Source organism: Alosa alosa, chromosome 3, assembly GCF_017589495.1.
Source record: "Alosa alosa isolate M-15738 ecotype Scorff River chromosome 3, AALO_Geno_1.1, whole genome shotgun sequence".
In the NCBI taxonomy this organism is placed as follows: domain Eukaryota; kingdom Metazoa; phylum Chordata; class Actinopteri; order Clupeiformes; family Clupeidae; genus Alosa; species Alosa alosa.
The window spans coordinates 4,543,458-4,565,735 of NC_063191.1; the positions used below are offsets into that span (position 1 = coordinate 4,543,458).

Sequence of the window (22,278 nt, forward strand, 5' to 3'; positions counted from 1 at the left end):
CTTCGGCCGAAATAGAAGTTCTCCTCGCCGAGGTGCAAATGCGCGCAGGAATATTGTTTGGAGGCCTCTCCAGTGGCATTACCTGCAAATCAAAGTATGTGGCCTGGCAATGTGTTGGCCTGGCAATGTGTTGGCCAGGCTGTGAATGAGGTCGGGGGGCAGCAAAGGTCCCTGAAGGAGGTGAGGAAGAAGTGGGCCGATTTGAAATTAAAATCTAAAAAACGCCTTGCACAACATAAGGCCAGTGTGCAGGCCACAGGAGGTGGTAGGGGCAACACAAGCCTCACTCCAGAGGATGACCGGATCGCCTCCATAATTGGAGAGAGTGCTGTGAATGCAGAAGGCGACACGGATCTTTTGTCTGCTGCAGCTTCAGAAGGTATATGCATTTGTTTTAAATAAAGCATGTTGTTCAATTGAAAAAGAATAAAAATGACAACATTGTCGTAATTGATCACGTTTATTTAAAACAGATGAACAACCAATACAACAAAAAGCGGGCCATGGGAGACCCCACTCCCAACCGGCGGCATCAGCAGCAACACCAACACTGCCTGTTCACACTCCCTGAGCACCCCGGCCTTCACCAGCATCCTCTTCGGGCTACTCCCGTCTTACGGTCACAAACACAGTTAAACAATTCTGTTGGGGAGGTCGTTGCCGAACTTCGGCTGGTACGCCAGGCTCTGGTTCAAATGAACAAAACGCTGTCCGCACTGGTAGAGTGCATGCGTAAATAAATCATGTTTTGACGCAAATAAAAATGTGTAGTTTTCAGTCATCATATCACCTATAACTTCTCTCATTCTTATAATTTAACAAACATTTACCTGTTGGTTTAGACGGTAAATCAACTGCCGTCTTCTCATTAGGGCAGTGGCATGGTTATTAAATTCAGCAGGTAGGGGAGGGTGATCATCTCCTCCAGGGTCCATGCGCATCTCCTCCTGTCGCATCAGCATACCATGGCTCAGAGATATGTTGTGCAGCACACAACATGCCAAGATGATCTGACACACCTTGTTGGGCTCGTATAGCAACTTCCCTCCCGATGCATCCAAACACAGCCACCTTCCCTTTAGCATGCCGATAGTGCGTTCCACTACCGACCGCGCTTGGGCATGGGCGGTGTTGAAGTGGGCTTCTTCGGGTGTCTGTGGTTGCGCCACGCGTGTCAGAAGCCACGGCTTCAGAGGATAACCTCTGTCACCTAATGGGTGGGTAATTTAAGGGGTAATTTGGTTATCTCATGCGTTTTAAAACAAGGATGGATGGGAAATACCTGACAGGTCTCCCATTTCTCTTTGGAACGTTCCTGTAGCCAGGAAACCAAGAACTGTGCAGATTTGTACCTCAACAGGTATGGCCTGGTTGCATTTGGTGCGCCTCTGTAAGTGCGGGCCCATTTGGGCACAGAGGTCCAACAGAATGGCTCTTGGTAAGCGGTACCTGCTCATCAGCCATTCGTCATTATGTGCCAAGAAGTCCGCCGGTCGCCAAAAATTCTCTCCGCCTTATTGCTGGCGGTTGGCAATATCTTCTAACAGTGCCAATGCTGCCATAGTTCCTCTAAAAATCACGGCCCTATTAAACATTTTATAGCATGTTGATTGACCAAAATGTTTTATTAATGTGTGGACCTATATGAATTTTCTTGAAGGATCATGTGTCAATTATGCTGTGCTTACGTATACTTAATTGCTTAATAACATGATTGTGCAGAGCAAAATGTGATCCGTCTGGCAATACACCTAAAATACTAATACTACTAGTACTATTACTAATAATGATAACAATAATAACACCTATAACTATTAATACAGATGACGACGTGGAAACGGCAAAATAGATATAGCCTACATTCTATAGCTTACATTGAAATATGACCTTTCTGTTACGGAGCTGGGAATAGGCCTACAGTACCATGCATGAGGCAAATGTATACTTTTCCTCTCCTAAACGAGGGCAATAGGACATTTTATGGTCAATATTACATTGATGAGGACACCAATATACTAGATTACCTGTAAGAATGTTTCAATCACTCTACCATAGGTCTTCGTGTTTTTTTTTTTTTTAGATATTATGAAATAAGTAAGCTACGTTTGTTTTCACTTTCTTAAGTGAGGTTAGTTCTCATTTGCAGTTTTATGTCAAACCATGAAACATGAAGCTGCGACCAGTCTTAAAAAACGACTTCAAAAATCTTCTGCAGATACTGATCATGAATATGCAAAGAAAGACATGAGATCGTTGGCCTTTTCAAAATGCATCGCGACTTGGACCTCCGACACTTGCAGTACCCGGCATTACCACAAAGGAAATGGCCAGACGCCAAGTTTGAACCTGACGTGGAGAGATAAGCACTTTTCCACGCCAAAGGCGTTTTTATAAATCTGAGCGTTGGCATGGATTTGAGCGTACGCACGGTCTAAGATCAAATCTGTGCGTAAGAACGCTTTATAAATGAGGCCCCTGATGTCTGTTCAAAGGATATTTTCCCAAGTATTAATAGCTCAGGCTACTTTGGCCAATCGGTTACACAGTTTGCTAATCAATAAACAAAGCCTAGTTCACGTGTTGATTTCGACCTACAATAAAACCAATCTCTAAAATAGGCACTGCATTCTAAGTTTTTTATTCTAACTTAAAATAGCTTTATGGATTATTATTTTTTCTAATTAGATCTACATTTTAAAATGAATTATATGTGCAGCCTCTGAAGAATTATTCTTTTTCCGTAGCATATTTTAATGTGCGGTTTTGATTGTCATTACGCAATCCACGCTCATTTTGAGAGCACGGATATACAGTAGCCTATAGTGTTTACATTTACAGGTCATTTTATGCTTCCACCTGTCATATGCCCCTCACTTGTACTGGGTTGATGCCACGAAAATCTCACAGGCATACCTTAATTATAATTTCTGGCTACGCCCTTAAAGTAGCCTATTTATTTTGATTTGTTTTAATTAGCCTAGTCGCCTGCTGTAGTTTTAGTGGTCACCTTGCTATTTTAAAGTTGTATCAGGTAGCTTAGTTGACTTTACATTCTCCTATGTGGGCCTAACACTTCAGCCATTTGGAACAGAAGAACACACCAGAATAGGCCTGTTTAGTAGGCCTAAGCAGGATTTGATGGCCGCATTCCTACACTTGCAATTCAATGCAAAAGTAATCTAAGTATTCAGAATATGTTACTCAGATTGAGTAACGTAACGGAATACGTTACAAATTACATTTTTGGGCATGTATTCTGTATTCTGTAACGGAATACGTTTTGAAAGTAACCCTCCCAACACTGCATAAGTTTGGCAGAACTATGTGGATGTTACAAGGTAAGAAACACGATTTAAAACAAGTTTCTTGTTTCTCACTTCTCTTTCCGGGACGGTAGTCTCAATGTTGCAAGGTTGGTTTTCCGCCTGGGGACGCTAGGCGCAGCGGGGAAAGTCACCATTTCCACCGGAACAAGTCATTTAACCATCCAAATGATTTCTAAATTTTATTACGTTGAAATAATTGCCAAGTTCCTCTTTAATTTACATGTTGACAATGAGTAGCCTAGTTTTGGTTGTTGTTGGTGGCGTTATTGCATGTTAGTTATGCCTACAATGCAAAATTGCCTCACGATTGGAAGCTCCTGTAGCCGCATAGCCTACTGTAGGATTTCAAAACATGGCGAAATGCCAAAAAAGCGGTTTGTGAATAGGTCTGTGAGTTAGGAGTCCTCTCGACTTCTTTTAAGCTGTCACAGAGGTGGAAAGGTGTGATTTGTTGGGGGCAGGGCCGGATTAACAATTCATAGACCCCTGGGTACAAATGTCTGATGGCCCCCCTGCCCACCAGCCAACGTGAATCGGGCGGTCAGTTAATAGGCCATTATCTAAGGCACGAACGCATCTGTGAGGCCAAGCCTCACCAAGTAGCCTGTTTGTTTACAACTAACATTACATTTAATTAAACTGCTTATAGGCTATGCCGAAATAGTTTTCAACATTTTGAATATTAGTGTCGGGTGAAATAGGAAATGTTCTCAAAGTAGCCTTATGGCTGAAAGCTGCTTGGCACCCCCATCAAGCAATATAACCATTCGAACGTCATTTTTGAGCAATTTTGACAGCCCTAGACCACTGTAGGTTACGCCAATCGGCTATTACTGTAACACCTTCCACCTAGCCCCGGTGAGTGGGGGTCGCTATAATGCGTGTGAAATAGCACCATTGAGTAGCCTATGCGAATAGCCTTAAAATCCTTAAACCTGAGAGAGGAGGAAAAGGGCGCGTGCGGGTGGGCCGAAACGTTAGGGAATAGATTAAAAATAGGATTTCGGTCCCTTCCAGTAAAAAAAGTCATCCAATGCAGATGTAAATTAGGTAAATAATGCAACCTTAACAAAAACAAACTCTGGGATTTATTTGAACGTTTATTTTGAAGTGTTTGAGTTGATTTTATGTCAGATTTACATAATTCAAACGTCCCTACCAAGGCAGGCTACTTGCTGTAAGGTTTATTTTTTTTTTGCTTCCTAAGCCCAAGTAATGTATCCATAGCCTACCATTCAAATATGTGTTTCGAAAACCCAAACTGACTTTTTTATATTATGTTTTAATTACTAGTAAAACAAAAGCAAACAGTTTATGTCTATGAACACAGTTTGTAATGATCAATTCTGAGCTGCGTGACATTTGCTGCAGAACTAATTATGAAAAGCCAAGTGGATTGTATGTTCTGAAAACCTATATAATGAATTATGAATTATTATGAAAAACAATTCAAAGACCTGTTATTTTCATTTTTGGATTAGACTAGCCAGTCTCTATGCTGTTTTCATGGACAGCAAGACCTGCTTCATTCATTGTTTTAAATAACGTTGTTTGTTGCACACGCCATCTCCAGTGGTTCACTTTTACTTGCGCAGCAGACGCGCAGATTGGATGAGCACTGACACCACTACCCCCTAATTGCATGTCTCTTTATTTGATAACACTAAATTAAGAAATATGTTCTAATCAGGAATATGTTTAGTTTATTTTTCTTTCGGTCTGCGGTTCCATAGGCTACCATTCAATTGCAGCACATATTCCGCGGACTAGCAATCTCCTCGTCGAGGAGGCCCTATAAGCCTACAGATCATAGACAGAGAAAGCATGCTCTGGGAACAGAGCACAGTTGCCTGCCTAGTGTAACCATGGGTATGTCTACAATCTCCTCGGAGGCCAAAAGTATTACCTCAAACTGACATAACCTACCTTGTGCACAGAGAAAGCAAAAGCCATATGTGTTTTTTATTCATACCATCAGTGTGTAGTTGGCACATTGTGTGCTTATTATTGTGATGGCTTGTGTTTACTGTTTGATCTGAAAACACCATTTTTTCTGAAAGGTGTGAAGAGTTAAGCAAGGTGTGTTAGCTTTTGCAAGAGAACTACAATGTTTTGCTGATTGGGTGAGAGGTTTTGCCATTTGTGTGTAGAGTTTTGCAAAAAAAAGCCATAGTTACAAAAAATGTGCTTAAGCAATCAGAAAAAAAAAACTGTAACTGTAACCCACCCTCTGAAGCCTTTCATGACACATAGAAAGTACTTTTTAATGAACTTGACGTGTTCTTAATTCTCTGATTCTAAAAATGTCATTTTTGAGTCATTAAAACTTAATACAAAGTGGTTTTGAGCCATTTTAAATCGCTGAGCTGCAGCATCGGGTGTTCGTAGACTGTGCGCTCCTCCCCCGTCTAGGCTACTGACAGCCAGGGCATATACATTTCTTCTACGGCTGCAAACGGGATTCACTCGCAGTTAACCAAATATTTCTTTATTAGGGAAGGGCAGGCATATTTCTGGCTATTAAATTATTTCTAAACCAGTCTGTTAAAGTCTGTGTAGGGTTTTCCAGACTCCATTTCTTTTTACGAGACACCCTGCTCACAAGAGCCATCTGCCGGTTGTTTGGGTTGTTGCAGCGTCGTTGCAGCGTCACTGGAGAAATACAAATTAAAGTCACGTGATCCCGTGTGATGTCACGTGTGAACCTCGAGGGAAGCTGGCCAATTTGAAGTAATGCCCACTGTAGCTCTCTGTTTTGTTTGAAAGTAAACATAAGTGACATTACCCAGCATCGCTTAGAGCACCTTTAAGAAAGTGAAACCTTCTCTGATGATTTCTGTTTTTTTTCCCGGGAGACTCAGACACCTGGTCTCTCAGCAGATCGATCACAGGATTACAGGAACTACAGGCAGCCCCTGTGAGGAAAGCTAAAAGCTCTGAGCTTCCGCTAAATAGTAAGTTCACAAGAATCTTTTAAATGGTCCTTGCAAGAAGGTTTAATGGAACCGTATGTAAGAAATGTATTTCAATTAATCATAAAATGGCCCTAATATGTCACTAGAAATAAGAAATCATGTTCATTTCAAATACTTATATCACTGACAACAGTAGTCCGGCCAGGATATTGTCATTTAAAAAGTGAAGTTGCAGCCCTCAACTGATGTTGTGTTTTGTCATGTCATTCTGTGTTTTGGCATGATCGCCACCCTCCACCTATCTACTAATCACGAAGTCAGTAGTGTTTTACGCATCCGGGTTGGCAACCTCGAGTCAGGGGGGAGGGGGAGGGGATACACCGCTCTACAGTAATTTGAAAGTGATTGCAGTACCAGTTTTGGCCACAATCTTACATATGGTTCCTTTAAAGGTCCCATGGCATGAAAATTTCACTTTATGAGGTTTTTTAACATTAATACGAGTTCACCTAGCCTGAGTATGGTCCCCCAGTGGCTAGAAATGGCAATAGGTGTGAACCAAGCCCTGGGTATCTTTCTCCGCTTTTCAGAAAATGACAGCTCAAATGGCCCAATCTGGAATTTTCCTCTTATGTTGTCATAAGGGGAAAGGTTGCATCCTCTTTCTCTGTTTTGCCCGCCCAGAGAATTTGCCCGGCCCGTGAGAAAAATTAGCTACGACCCACCTTGCAAGCCTCATACTGTTTTTTCGTCGAGACATCATGGCTTGCAAACGAATGAAGCAGTTGCTCAGTGTTTGGATGTAGAAATGAACACAAAGTCTTTTTTTTAGTTCCTTCATCTGAGCCTCTGAAGAACCAGTGGATTCCTTTTATTTTCTCTGGAAATGCGCTGACACAACTTCCAAAGTCTTATGTCTGCGCCAAACATTTCACCGATGGATCAGCACCAACTCTGTCTCTGTCCCCACCCCCACCTGTTTCTGTTTATTAGCCTTGTCACTGCCTCACCTGTTTCTTATGTTCATTACAAGACACTTTCTGACATGTTGTGACCCATTTTCTCCATCCAGATTTAGATAAGGCAAGGCACACCATAATATGTTTGCTTTTTCAACACATTTAAGAAATATTAGTTAGTGTCAAGAGCTATCTTTTTGCCATCAAGAGCTTATAATTTTGAAAATCCTTCAAATGTGGATTTACTATACATTGCAAACTCATTCAAAGTGCATTGAAACATCTTAGCTTTGCATGATAGTCTTGTCCATCAGGGTGACCAGCCTCATAGCCACACCCACACTCACAGTTATCATAGCCCCAACCAAACAATCATTACCCATAACCACCAGAACCAGTCAAGCTACATTTTAAGATTCAAATTGTTGTGTTATACTGATCTTTTAGATATTCTTAATCTAAATTATGTAATAAGATGTGAAGAGTTTGTGCATTGGCGCATGCTCTCATCACCCCTATGTAGAAGTTTAGAATACAATGGTAAGCTCTCTGAATATCAGTTGAAAGCTGCACAACGCTATGCTTATTAGTGTTTGCTGTCTTTGAATAATTTTGTGACGATCAGTCCTTCAATGTGGTGGACACTTGAGTGTATTGGAATTCTTTGTCTTACCACTGTTGTATTGTGTGAAATTCATATATTATCTGCAACATTTTCTGTATCATTATATAATAAGAAAGATCTCGCATTTGACTGATCTAGTGGCACTAAATGTCAATTCAAGGAACAAAATCTACTTTGTAAATCTCCTTTTGTGGCTTTGCAATTCATCTGCATGCATGTGTTTCACAACTCAGAAAAAAGTCACACTTTTGGTGAGGCTTCATAAATGGCACCTGGAGATTTTGTTTGATACCAACATTTTCCATTTTCTTGGCATTTGAACTTTCAGCTTCCAAACACTTTAAAATCATGAAAAATATGTTTTTTTTACAAAGTTCCAGTGATGAAGGAAATGCTTTTGCCTTGCCCTGTCTAATCTTAAAACAATATTTAATTGTAATCTGTACACATTGGCTTTGAATTTGCAAGGTACAAGTGAAAAAATAGCCAAGGCAGAAAGTGGCTCAATAAACATGACAGGGAACAGGTGAGACAATGATTACTCTAATAAGCAGATTCAGGTGAGGGGCGGAAACAAGGAGCCAAAACGCCAAATGTTGATTTGGCACGGAATGACCCCAATGTGATATCACTGACTGTAAACATTAGCAGTACTGTGGCCGCTAGCTGCTCAAGGCCACACCCCACCCTCCACCTTGCCCCTCCTCTCTCCTCCTCATTGGCATTTAAAGCTACAGACACAGAAATGGCACGTTCTAAGGAAAGCCCATTGTGGGAGTGGCTCATAGTGGCTCGGGAAAGAGCATGTCATGGGACCTTTAATAAGAATGTATATTTCCTGTATGTAAGTCATGATTGTAATCATACAACATATTAATTTCTACAGAATTATGTTGTAGAGATTGTATAAACTGCTGTTCCTAACACTGTGTTATTGCATGTAACAAATCCATAGTATAAGTGGGACAAATGAAGTGAACAAATGGTTATGGTTATGAGACTTTGCAGACGCCTTTGTCCAAAGCAACACACAAATACAAAAAAAACAACATAATATTTAAAATATAACAGGGAACAGATTAGAATGTTGGTCAAACTATAATAAGGAGAATAGCAATAATAAACAATGTCAATTCAATGAATAGCTTAATAAAAAGCAATGAAAATGAGGGGAAAAGCAATAATAAACAATAGTGTCCATTCAATCAAATATAAAAAACAATGACATGGTAAGACTATATTAAGGAGAATATAAATAATAAACAATAATGTCAAATTAATCAACAGCCTAATGGAAATAAAACAAAATTATACAGACCATAACACATAAGAAGCACTTAAAGAACTAAGTGCCTGTTGAACAGGAATGTCTTTAGACCCCTCTTAAACGACCCAAAACTACCACAGGAACGGAGAACACTGGGCATCTCATTCCACCAGCATGGAACCACTAAGGAAAAGAGTCTTGAATTAGACCTAGTGTTTATGACTGGTCGACATAACAGACGCTCATCAGAGGACCGCAGTGGGAGGTTGAGGATGTATGCCTTGATTATTGAATTAAAATAACTAGGAGCAGATCCAGTCAGTGTCCTATGGGCCAAAGTAAGTGAACAGGGGGTTCCTGTTCGCACAGCATTTCCAAGATTGTATTATGTGCCTGTTATATTTCTTATTTATCCTTAGATATTTCACTATGTCATTATTTGCATTATTCATTCACATAATTTTGTCTTGATTTTTAGTGAGTGGCGGCCACTGGTCAGTTTCAAGTTCTGCATATGGCTCCTCTGGATCTATAACAGGACCCATGACCACTACCCAAGGATCAATGAGCTCCATAGCTTCTTCTGGAATTGGGTCTCTGAGTTCTAGAGCAGGTTCTGTTTAAAGCTTAGACTCCAGAGGATTCAAGTTCCCAAACCTTTCTAAAGTGAATACCCTTGGAGACCTTCCTGAGGCCCAGGAGGAATCAAACTCCAGACTTACAAAGGAGAAGAAGCCATAATTTTCAAATCAAAATAGTTGTACATTGCACTGTTGCTGCTGTTATTTGTTTTCTGGACAACGATTTTCTGGTCTACCCACGACTACTAGCTACTTTGTGGTAAACTTATGGCCAGTCCCTCCAGGAATTCGCAATATTGCGATCGCAACAATTAACGAAAATTCAGCAAATGCCTGTGGATTCTGGGCGACCTTGCAATTTTGTCCAAACGCCGCAACTGTTTAATACTGCATATTGTTATGTATATTGAAATATGTCCCACATTATATGAAATTAAATATTCAGGCCTGATAACGGTTCTCGTGATCTCACGTGCAAATTTCTTTTGTGTTTCCCATACACTACAAATGTGTTTCCCACACTGGCAACGCAAAACATAGCCAGTCATAGAGTGCAACTTTATGAAGCCAGTGACCACCAAACTTGTCGATAAAGGTACAAAGAAGAAATGGCACTGGGCTTGGTTAGAGGAGGTGGGAAGAGAAAAAAACTCCGGCAACCAGAAGCATGTTTTTGCGCAAGGAAAATATGTGGAACTAGAGGGGAAAAAAGTGCTGCCATGGCACGATTTAGACCCTAGTCATCAAGCAGTGTGCTTATTATTGTGATGGCTTGTGTTTACTGTTTGATACGAAAACACCATTTTTACGAAGGTGTGAAGAGTTAAGCAAGGTGTGTTTTCCTATTTGTGTGTAGAATTTTGCAAAAATAGCCATAGTTACAAAAAATGCGCTGAAGCAATCTGAAAAAACTGTAATATACAAGTGTGATACGGACAAAAAAATAGATCTACTTCATAGGTGTGCAAATAACATACAGACAATTGGAAATTCAACCAAGCAGTGGAATAATTCAGTATAATAAAGAATATAATGTCGATACAAGCTTAAACCTGTGCACAGTAGTTGTTGGGTAATATTTAGCATTATTGAGATTAAGTATGAAGCAAATCCAAGATAGTCAGGCGGGAGGCATCTGTTGATTGGGCACAGAATGACCCTGGTAACAGTTAATGAGTGGGACGTGGGTGATTGAGCAGCAGCTCATAAATATGTAGCACACTCTGAAAGGGACTGAAACAGAGGGTAATAGAGGTAGGTAAGAATCTTTTCCTACAAGCTATTTCCAGCAAAAAACTTTAGAAACATGTTTTCTGGAACTCATAGACCTATTTTAACTTGTTGGAAATTAGTCATAATATGGGCACTTTAAGGAGGGGGGACACATGGCATAGTGGGTCGCCCGGGTGAGGGTGTTTGATGTAAGACCCGAAACACCCTATGACTATCTGTGACAATGTGTCCAGGTTGCACCACAAGATGTAATTCAAGTACATTTGGCTGACACATTTTTTAACCAAAGCGACTAACAACATGGAAAATAGTTTAACCCTCTAGGCGCCACTGTCGAGTTTACTCGACAAGATGCGGTACTGAATAAAACGGCCGATTTAGTCAAATAGGGTGTCATATTTAGCTTCGACATCCACTCCACTAGGTGGCAGACATGTCATCGTCATCCCCGAGTCGAAAAAGGTCATGGTTTAAACAAAACTTTTTTGAGCTACAGCGCGTGAATCAGTCGTGCAATACGGAGCTAGTGTAACGTGTGAGCTACTTAGTCAGAGCGATATTGTCAATGTTAGCAGTATTTGCATTAGATTATCGTCTAATGGCATCAAAAAAGTTTACCTGAAATGAAGTGTTGGGTCTTCTATTCAGCGGACCCTGATTCTGAAGGGGAATATCTGCCTTCAGGAAATGACGGTGATTCGTTTAGTGAGGGCTTCAGATCGTCCCTGCCTTCAATGATGCAGCTGGACAAAGTGAGAGTTTACTCCATAGTTTAGCTTACACCAAGCACAAGCGTTGAATCGTTTGCCCAATGTCACTGGTGGGAATAATGTTTCCACGGTTCGAGTGTTCATCGGAAGTTAGCAGGGGGTGTTAGTGGTGTGGCGAACAAGGCTGGAGGTAGCCTAATAGCGCTTAGCTTCTGTCTTTTGCCTCTCCCAATCACATGGCGACAGTAACGTGGTGGAGCCTTTGTCTAATCCGACTGGGTATGTTGAGGCAGGTGAAGTGCTCATAGGAGAGTTAGGGGAAACGTGAGTGGCAGTGTGGGGAGTCGCAATGAAATGACAGTAGGCCTAGTCCCAGCTGCGCAATTCTCTCCCACTGCGGCGCCTTGTAGGCAGATCTGGCCATGCTGCTCGCATGGTAGAGGTGGTGACACGCTCTCTCTCTCTCCCTCTCCCACACACACACACACACACACATTAGGTCATGCATAGTCTATCACAAGATGATGGGAATGCCGGCCCTGTATGGATAGGTATGGATGGATTGTGTGTCATCTGAATAATCTATATGTGCCCCATACATGGAATCAGAGTGCCTACTGTATGTAGTGAATGGAAAATCTCTACAGCAAAGGCCAGTCTACCGCTACATGCATTTGGTTTGTTTGGCCATTTATTAGTAATGATTTACACAGTTTGTTCACTACTTACTATTTACCTGAGCATTCAGTATTGTGCAATATAGCATACAGAAGGTGAGGGACATTTTGGGGGAAAAGTGGTGCATTTTATCATTCAAACATGGCGACTTTTTTTTTCACTAGTAAATTCTATAATCCAAGATGGCCGCCACCATATGACGTCATAATATGCAAATTAGATATAAACATTTAATCTCTACATAAACTTTGGGTCATCCTTAATATTTCTCTAATTTACAGAAAGTCTCTATCTCTTATCACTTTTAAGATATAGCCTTTTGAAATGAAGATGTCAAAATTGATCGTTTCGGAAAAAAACCTCTGGCGCCTAAAGGGTTAAGCTTTTTAAACTAATTCTCTCAACAATTCTAGGACAATTTACAATGGTAGAGTACAATAATAATATCGGCAGAGTCTATATCTAGATAATAATATCTAGAGTCAGGCTGCCATTGACAGTACCTTTGGCCTAGCTATGAAAGGACACATTTTTGCCAATGCCTATCTCACAACATTTTTCAAAGTGAAACAAATTTTTGCCCGTTGGAGAGAGGGGGGTCGCAAGACTTGGCCAATTTTTGGGGGGATGCCAGACAAAACGTCCGCTGGGGTAAAGTATCTATTTACAATTTGATAACTGCAGCAACAGCAACATCTAGTGGTCAGGTAGAGTATGTTACAGAGAACTGTGTTGAATTATACACACACACACACACACACACACACACACACACACAGCACTTCAACCATGTAGGGCCCTATCATGACATTCTAAAGTGCATCATCACTCGTCAAAAGTCTATTCAAATTTAGTAGGATGTCCAGTTCACATTGGGAGGGTTTTAGTTTCAAGCAAACGGGAGCGCATGGCGCCAACAAGGTGTTCCTAGGTTTTTAATCAGTCATATGGGTGTGTTTTTGGGCGTAACATCATTTTAAACCAATGAGAATGACATCTGTCATTCACTTTAAGGGCATCTGTCATTCACTTTAAGGGCAACGCGCGATATGTCAAATAAATGCATCGGTATTTTGGCATTCAACGGAGCATTTGAAGGAGGCTGCTTCTTGAGACCGTATGGAATAGTCATTCTTAAACCATGCTTTACTAAAACCTAGCATAGCCTTCACACATTTGCACTTTCGTCTATTATTTGAACTCATTGGCAAAGTGAAACGAACTTCACCAAGGAGTCAGTCAACGACAAGACAGTTACATGCAGTTACTTTCACTATTGACTGACAATGGGTTACCACCGAAAACATAGGCTGGAAAAAACAACACTTACCCTAATCTTGCTCAAATGACAGAATAAAACAACATTTATCCTGCAGAGGAGTTGCTTATATCTCATGACATTCGCGTCTTCAGCTGTACTCCACATAATGCACTCTCGCCTCTCCTAATCACTTTTAACCGCCATTACCAATTTGCAAATGATGGTGAATAACTACCCATCATGAGATGTACAGTATTTCGTAATATCTTTATTCTAATTATGTTTCCCATTGTAATCGTGCAATTTGTAATGCTTTGCATGGACGGCGCTGGTGTGCGCTCATGAATGAGAAAAGGATGGTCGTTACCTGCCAATATGACTGTTGACATGCGCTCTTAAAATAGCATATGAACAACTCGCCATTGACTTCTGACCAGGTTTAGGTGGTCAGAAGGTTGTTAATTGCCACACCCCTGGACGCAATGCTTAAAAAATAAATGTGTAAAATACCAAATTAAACTTTCCGTGGGTGAAAAACGAACTTTACGCCATGCGCAAAATACAGCCCGTAGCCTTTAAGCCCATAAAGATGGACTCAACATGAATGCAGTGTGACAAAGTACATTGCTCTTTTTCATACATCACCACCTAACGCCCCCGCCTGACGCCTCCTTGCCTGTGCCTGCTGAGGCGTCCACGACTCTGGCAGCCTTGACAGGGACATCAAGGAGGTGGTCATCCCCAAGCCCACACCCCCTCAACACCAGTGCAACACTCACCTCCATCATCACAGGCTATCGTACCCCCACCATCACTGGATATTGCACCCCTCCCCCACACGGCGATCACGAACAATGAGGCGACAACGACCTCAGTCAACAGCCATCAGACACACAGATCCCAGATGGGTGTGGACGCTCACCTGGTAACCTGGATCACAGATTACCTGACGGAGCGACCACAGTTCGTCAGACTGAAGAACTGTCTCTCTGACACTGTGATCAGCAGCACCGAGGCCACAGGGAACTGTGCTCTCCAGTCCTGTTCACCTTGTACACATCTGACTTCTGCTACAACACTGAGTCATGCCACATGCAGAAGTTTTCTGACGATACTGCAATTGTGGGGTGTATCGGGAACGGGCAGGAGGAGGAGTACAGGAGCCTGGTGGAGGACTTTGTGCAATGGTGCAAACTCAATCATCTCCAACTCAACACTTCAAAGACCAAGGAGATGGTGGTGGATTTCCGCAGGTCTAAGCCCAATCTGCTACCAGTCTCCATTGATGGGGTCAATGTGGAGGTGGTAAGCACCTACAAGTACATGGGTCTCCACCTGGACAATAAACTGGACTGTAGAGTGCGTCAGCCAAAACTGACGCACTCTACATGAAAGGGCAGAGCAGGCTGTACTTCCTGAGGAGGCTGTGCTCCTTCAATGTGTGCAGCAAGCTCCTTAGGATGTTCTACCAGTCTGTTGTTGCCAGCGTCCTCTTTTATGCAGTGGTATGTTTGGTATGTTGGGGAGGAAGCACAAAGAAGAAGGATGCGGGGCGACTTGACAGGCTGGTAAGGAAAGCTGGCTCTGTAGTGGGAGCTGAACTGGAATGCATCACTTCACTATCTGACAAAAGGACCCTGAACAAACTGATCAACATCTTGGACAATGAGTGTCATCCACTCCACAGCACAATTGTTAAGCAGAAGAGCCTGATCAGCTGGAGACTTCGCTCACTGCCTTGCACAACAGACAGACTGAGGAAGTCATTCATCCCCAGGGCCATTGAACTGTTCAATGCATCACTTAAGACAGCGTTTCTCAAACTGTGGGTCGTGACCCACTACTGGGTCGCGGAGACATGCCAGGTGGGGCACGAACTGACATGAAAAACAGGAGTTTTTTTTATTTATTTTTTATCTGTAGCCTGGGCCCAGGTAGCACCCGATGCGCAATGGACGAACTGTGTTATTCACAGGGAAGCGCTCGTGTCAAGGCAGCTTAGTTAGTCCCGACCTACATGAGATTTTGAACGTTGTTATGAGAGTGGTGAATTTCATCAAAACCCGCCCTTAATAGCTGCCGTCTATTCTCCTCGCTTTTTGCGAAGAGATGGTAGCTGACCAAAAGGCTGTACTGTTTCACAGCGAGGCAAGGTGGCTTTCCCCGAGGTAAAGTGCTGTCGCTGCGGTTTGAGCTCGAAGTCGCCTCTTCTTGGAGGAAGAGCGATGTTTGAATCTGCAAGCACGCTCACTAATGAACATTTCTTGACGAAGCTGGCCTATCTTAGCTTATATATTTGATATATCTTAGCGATACATTTGAGTTAAATGTCCAGTTACAAGGCAAAGACAAGCACCTACCTCACCTAGCAAATAAGATTACTGCATTCACCAAAAAAAACTTGAGTATGGGACAGGCCTCGATGCGACAGTATTATGCCTTTGAGATTTCTGCTTGAAATCGCTGAAACGCCTGATTGGGAGGCACTCTTGTGATCCCATGTATTAAACAGTAGGCCTACATCACATCCCTGCAAAGTTTATTTCAAAAATATTTCCCAACCAGCAGTGCTCAGTATGACTGGATTATGGATCCATTTAATGCAGCATGTTGGCATTTCATTGACTATATTGTACAATGCTGTATAATGGCCTATGCTTCCTAATATGTTGCTGGAAAATAGAAATATGTGTGTTATGTATTTATTTATTATTATATCTGCAGCACCAGCTGATTTTAACTCTGTTGTCATTATTTCAATACATTTGACAATTTTAAGCTTGACCTACCACTTTCTTAGAGCGATGAGGGACAGGTGGGGCTCGAGAATGCCCCCTCAAAGTGGGGAATGAAAGAAAAAGTTTGAGAACCACTGATCGAAGTTTGTTAACTACCACAGTCACGAAGTTGGGTCAGCGATAGTCTGTCATTTTTAAAAAGTGGGTCCCCAGAAAAAAAGTTTGAGAAACACTGACTTAAGGGAAGAGGAGAAATAGACTTCTCCGCATAGTCTGTCTGCCTCTTCACCACGTCCATGTCTTGAACTGTCTGTCCACTAGCCACTTTACCATTGTCTTCTGCCTCACTGTTTGCATGCTATATTAGTACATATGCACAACCCCTCCCTCCATGCCACAGACAAACTGTGACCACACTTATACCTTTTCTTAATATAGTTATTTATATATAGATATATAGACTTTATTCTTGCACTGTTGCACTGTTTGACTTACTCATTTGCACCATCACCATGACACTCATTCACAAAAGAGCACCTTTACCTTACCTTATGCACAGAGGACCACAGGCTCAGTCCCTGCTTCAGTCATTGCAAGCGCACCTGATTGATTAATCACCCACTATGTGGATAATGTTTTTTAGAATTGATTTAGATTATTTAGTATAGTTTTATATGTGTATAGGTGGTTAGCACCTACAAGTATCTGGGTCTCCACCTTGACAATAAACTATTTAGTTTTATTTAGTATAATTTGTATTTTAGTATATTTAGTATATTCTTATATATCTTCTACAGTCCTTATTGGTTAGTTGTGTTTTTTATATTATATACTTTTAATTACTTTTTCTGCTGTTAGTGAATGTGTGTGTGTATGTTGTCTGTATGCTACTGTGACCTTGAATTTCCCCTAGGGATCAATAAAGTATCTATCTATCTACAAAACTTTGATAAGCGTGAACCAGAAATACATCATGAGCTAAATGTATGATCTGCTTGGTGAAGTTCCACAGAGGTTCCCTCTTGGCACTGCTGGGCATGACTCCGTGAGATTGAAATGATGAGCTTTACAATGCCATGGTGTGAGGCCTGATGCTGCTGAACAGAGGCAGTTTATTCACACGTGTGCAGCACTCATCAAAGGAAAAGGGTCCACAGCATTCTGTATAGTATTACAGTTTTTTCTGATTGCTTAAGCACATTTTTTGTAACTATGGCTTTTTTTGCAAAACTCTACACACAAATGGCAAAACCTCTCACCCAATCAGCAAAACATTGTAGTTCTCTTGCAAAAGCTAACACACCTTGCTTAACTCTTCACACCTTTGTAGAAATGGTGTTTTCGTATCTAACAGTAAACACAAGCCATCACAATAGTAAGCACACAATGTGCCAACACACTGATTAGAGGGAGAGCAGATAGCTAAGAAACGTTCAGAAAAAGTCCTGTTGGCAAATTTGAGGAAAAGTCGGTAATGGGGCTATTTCACACAATTTGAGGGTGTTGAATTCAAATATTTTGTTTACCAAGCTCAATTTTGAGTTTTAAGCTTGCTAATTAGCATAATTTGCACAATTCACATACTTTTTGGTTTTGCCATCAGATATCATAGGAATTGCAAAAAATAAGGCATTATATACTCAATATACTCTTTATGTAATAGATATGTTGTAGGACAGGACAAGAATTACCCAAATGACCCTCAAGTAGCAAGTGAAAATAAGCTAAAATTAAAATATAAATAATAATAATAAATAATAGCTAAAATTCAGTATGATGTTTAGAAGCAAAATAGATTCCTTGATAATAAATTGATAGAATAGTAGGTGACTGCTCATTTTTCTGTAGAAAGTGTCACTAACTATTATGAACAGTTGTCAGTCTTAACAGAGGATTTACACTGTATTTTTCTTTTACTGTAAAGGCGACTGTGCTTGCCTAGTTAAAACATCTCACTCACTCTTTCCTTTCATTAAAATTCCAGCCATGCAAAGAAATGGAAGAGTGTGCCGGTTTGAGGGTTGCTGAAGAGTGCTATGGAGATTGCATTATTTGCAAAAAAATTAGACAAGATATCCTTTATAGTGCAACAAAATCGGTCAATGTGGTCAATGTGGAGGTGGTTAGCACCTACAAGTATCTGGGTCTCCACCTTGACAATAAACTGGACTGGTCAGCCAACACTGATGCACTCTACAAGAAAGGGCAGAGCAGGCTGTACTTCCTGAGGAGGCTGCGGTCCTTCAATGTGTGCAGTAAGCTCCTCAGGATGTTCTACCAGTCTGTTGTTGCCAGCGTCCTCTTCTATGCAGTAGTATGCTGGGGTGGAAGCTTGGCCTGGAAGAAGGATGTGGGGCGAATTGACAGGCTGGTAAGGAAAGCTGGCTCTGTAGTGGGAGCTGAACTGGAGTGTATCACTTCACTATCTGACAAAAGGACCCTGAACAAACTGATCAACATCTTGGACAATGAGTGTCACCCACTCCACAGCACTATTGTTAAACAGAAGAGCCTGATCAGCTGGAGACTTCGCTCACTGCCTTGCACAACTGACAGACTGAGAAAGTCGTTTGTCCCCAGGGCCATTGAACTGTTCAATGCCTCACTTAAGGGAAGAGGAGAGATAGACTTCTCTGAATAGTCTGTCTGCCTCTTCATCCCTCCATGTTTGGTACTGTCTGTCCACTAGCCACTTGTACCACTGTCTTTATGCCTCACTGTTTGCGCAGTTATATTAGCACATTAGCACACATATGCATAACCCCCCTCCATGCCACAGCTTGAACTGTGGCCACACTTATACATTTTCTTAAATAGTTAAATATATAGATATATAGACTTTACTTTTACTTTATTTTCTGCATTGTTGCACTGTTGACTTTACTCGTTTGCACTATCACCATTGCACTACCACCATGACACTTATTCACACAGAGCACCTTAGAGCACCTTACCATACCTTACTATGCACAGAGAATCACAGGCTCAGTCCCTGCCTCAGTCATTGCAAAGCCTCTGATTTATTAATCACCACTATGTGGATACTGTTTTAGAATTGATTTAGATTAAGTGTTAGTATAATTTGTAATTTTGTTATTTGTATTTTAGTATATTTTTACATATTGTATTAAGTGTTTGTATAATTTGTATTTTAGTATATTTAGCATATTCTTTATCTTCTACTGTCCTTACTGCTTAGTTGTGTTTTTATATCATATACTTTAATTACTCTTCTGCTGTTAAAGAATGTGTTTGTGTTGTATGTATGCTGCTGAGACCTTGAATTTCCCCTGGGGATCAATAAAGTATCTATCTATCTATCTATCTATCTAAAAAGAAACATTCTCCAGTGCATCATTACTGCATATGATGCTGAAAGGGAAGTGGACCTAGGACAAACCCTCAGCTATGAACTGATTAATGTCCCTGTACTGTAGCTATTGCAGATAGCGATGGTTATTTGTGAAGTGGAAATAAGTCCTTACTCACAGGGCCGGCCCGAGGCATAAGCGAACTAAGCGGCTGCTTGGGGCCCCTAATCGAAGTTTCTTTTTTTTTTTTTTTACATAATAAATAACGAAACAATTGTGACATCAATGAATTAATAAATGAAACAATTAATAATTCAAAACAAGAAAATTCTGATTTCATGATCAATATGCCTGCCTAGCTCTACTGTGTCTGCCAGCCTTTGAGTCACGCAGCGATAAACTAGACACCTCGGTGCATAGACAATCGTAGCAGACACTGCATCAAGTTCAAAAAATCGAAGAGACGGTAATGTTAAGAAAAGTCACAAAAAGGACGATCCCTCTGGTGCTGAAAACAGAAAGAAGAAAATGACAGAGGAGGAGAAAAACGAGCAAGATACAGGTATGTTTGCATGATTATTTACAGCATGTTTTGTGCTTGAGGTAGCTAGCTAGCTGTCATGATCTAATATAAGCCATCACCAGAGCTAAATCCCCGCCATCAACAGAGAAATGTCTCCCATTAATATACATTTATCTAGGTGTATTTTAGATGTCAAGGATATTGGGATTGTTTTGGATGTTCAATCAAGCATGTACCCTAGCCATAGGTGGGCTTATGTTGTAAATTAAAGTTAGCTAGCTGACTGAAGTGGACATTAGCACTACAGTAGCTACATGAAAACGTAGCTGAAGGCAAATTTACCACAGAGGGATTGTTTCTGATTTCGCACCTGAAAGTGTTGATAGTTTATTACTGTTCTATAATATGTGACATAGTGGTAAGTCTGATAGCAACAGGCTAAGCCCAGGCTCCCAGTCCCAACCCACTGACTAGCCGACTCTGGGCATCGGGTAACGCTCCATCTTCATAGGCAAAGATGGAACAGTATGTGCGCTCTGCTCTAAGATCTTTGGAGAGAGATGGTAGTGTTTGAGAAAATATACCATGTTGGGTGGGGAGACTTCTGTGATGGAAATAAAATTACATTTGATTAAGATAGTGGCAAGTGATGTAGCGGTGCTACCCTAATATTTAGGCTGCAGTAGATCACCATGTTAAACGTTCACCACTGCAATTAAGTATACTTTTGATTATGCCTCATTTGCCATCAGAATATGAATTGTTACATGTGGAATTGCTTGTTGATGAGTGTAAGTAATGATAGCAAAATAAACTCATTCTGCTCGATCAACTATGCACTTATGCAATATATTTTTTTTTTCAGAGACACTGTTGAAGTACTTTGGAGCACATCTCTACAACTACCTAACTCTACCTCATCAAGTGTCTGCCTCCATGGCTGATATGACACAGAAGGTGAGGTTTTCTTGATGGCAAATGGTTACATAGCCTGTTAATATGACATGACACATTTAACATAGTTTTTGTTTTATTTATTTATGTATTTATTTAATCATTGCAGGGACATTTTATTTTTGATTATTAATGTTTGTCTATTTTGTTTTTTTTTAGTTGAAGATTGCTCATTTAATGCACATTTGCGGATTTGTTCTGCAAATCTGTTGAAAAAACAGGTCATTAAACGGATGTACTTGTTTACAACAAATACAAATGCTGTTGTATTTTTATTATTTGTCAATTCAACTTCAGTAAACCACCCTTAGTGCTTCACTTTGAATATGAATGTTTCAAATAAATCTGTGATTTTAGTACCCTCTAAGATTAAAAGGTGACAGGGTTGGTGTAAATAACAACTAATACATTGGTTTACCAAGCACATGAGGCCAGAAGTCTACAGCGGAGCCCCAAAACATTTTTGGCATGTGAGCATGGATGGATTACTGAATGAGCCTACCGAGTCCTTATGCATGCATCTGTGTCCAGGGGGACAGTAGTTCATAATCAGTCACTGTATTAATACATAACCTCACTGTATTAATTTATAATATGACATTATAGTGTGAAGTTGTCAATTATCGCCAAGCACAGGTGACTCCGCGTTGTGGGAGGGGGCCCCCAAATCTAGTTATGTCTTTAGGACACCCATCTGACTGCAGCACATTTAAGAAGTATGCAGGAAAGTTTGTAAGAAACCTTTGTATTGTTATTTGGTATTTGTTATGTGGTAGCATGATGTTGACTATCAAAGAAATAGACCTAATGTAGGAATGCACACAGATATTGCAACAGATACCCTCAGGCCAATCCAAACTTTTCTCATCTGTTGTTCCTCGTTGGTGGAACGCACTGCCAGTTCCTACAAGGGCAGGATCATCCCTCCATTTTCAAAAAACTCCTGAAGACCCAGCTCTTTAGAGAACATCTCCTCTCATAGCACCACTTACAACAAGTTTTGCTGATGCTAGCACTTACCACCCATCTTGAACTGACACTCAACTGTTTAAAAACAGCACTCACTGATGCACTTATTCTTACTGTACTCTACCATTTTTAAATTGTCCTAAAATTGTTGAGAGAATTGCTTTAAAACTTAATGTTGTTAGTCACTTTGGTTAAAAATGCGTCAGCCAAATGTAATGTAATGTAATG

The 22,278-nt window shown here is 40.9% G+C and overlaps 1 protein-coding gene across 1 annotated transcript in view; it reads left to right on the plus strand.

The window, feature by feature from the left end:
- The window catches only part of LOC125291695 (GTPase IMAP family member 8-like), an 88,599-nt gene extending 78,467 nt beyond the window's left edge, over window positions 1–10,132 (plus strand). The window contains 2 exon segments of the mRNA XM_048238531.1: window positions 6,182–6,280; window positions 9,571–10,132. Coding sequence (XP_048094488.1) covers window positions 6,182–6,280; window positions 9,571–9,716 — 245 coding nt within the window. The 3' untranslated portion in view covers window positions 9,717–10,132.
- The last annotated feature ends 12,146 nt before the right edge of the window (window positions 10,133–22,278 follow it).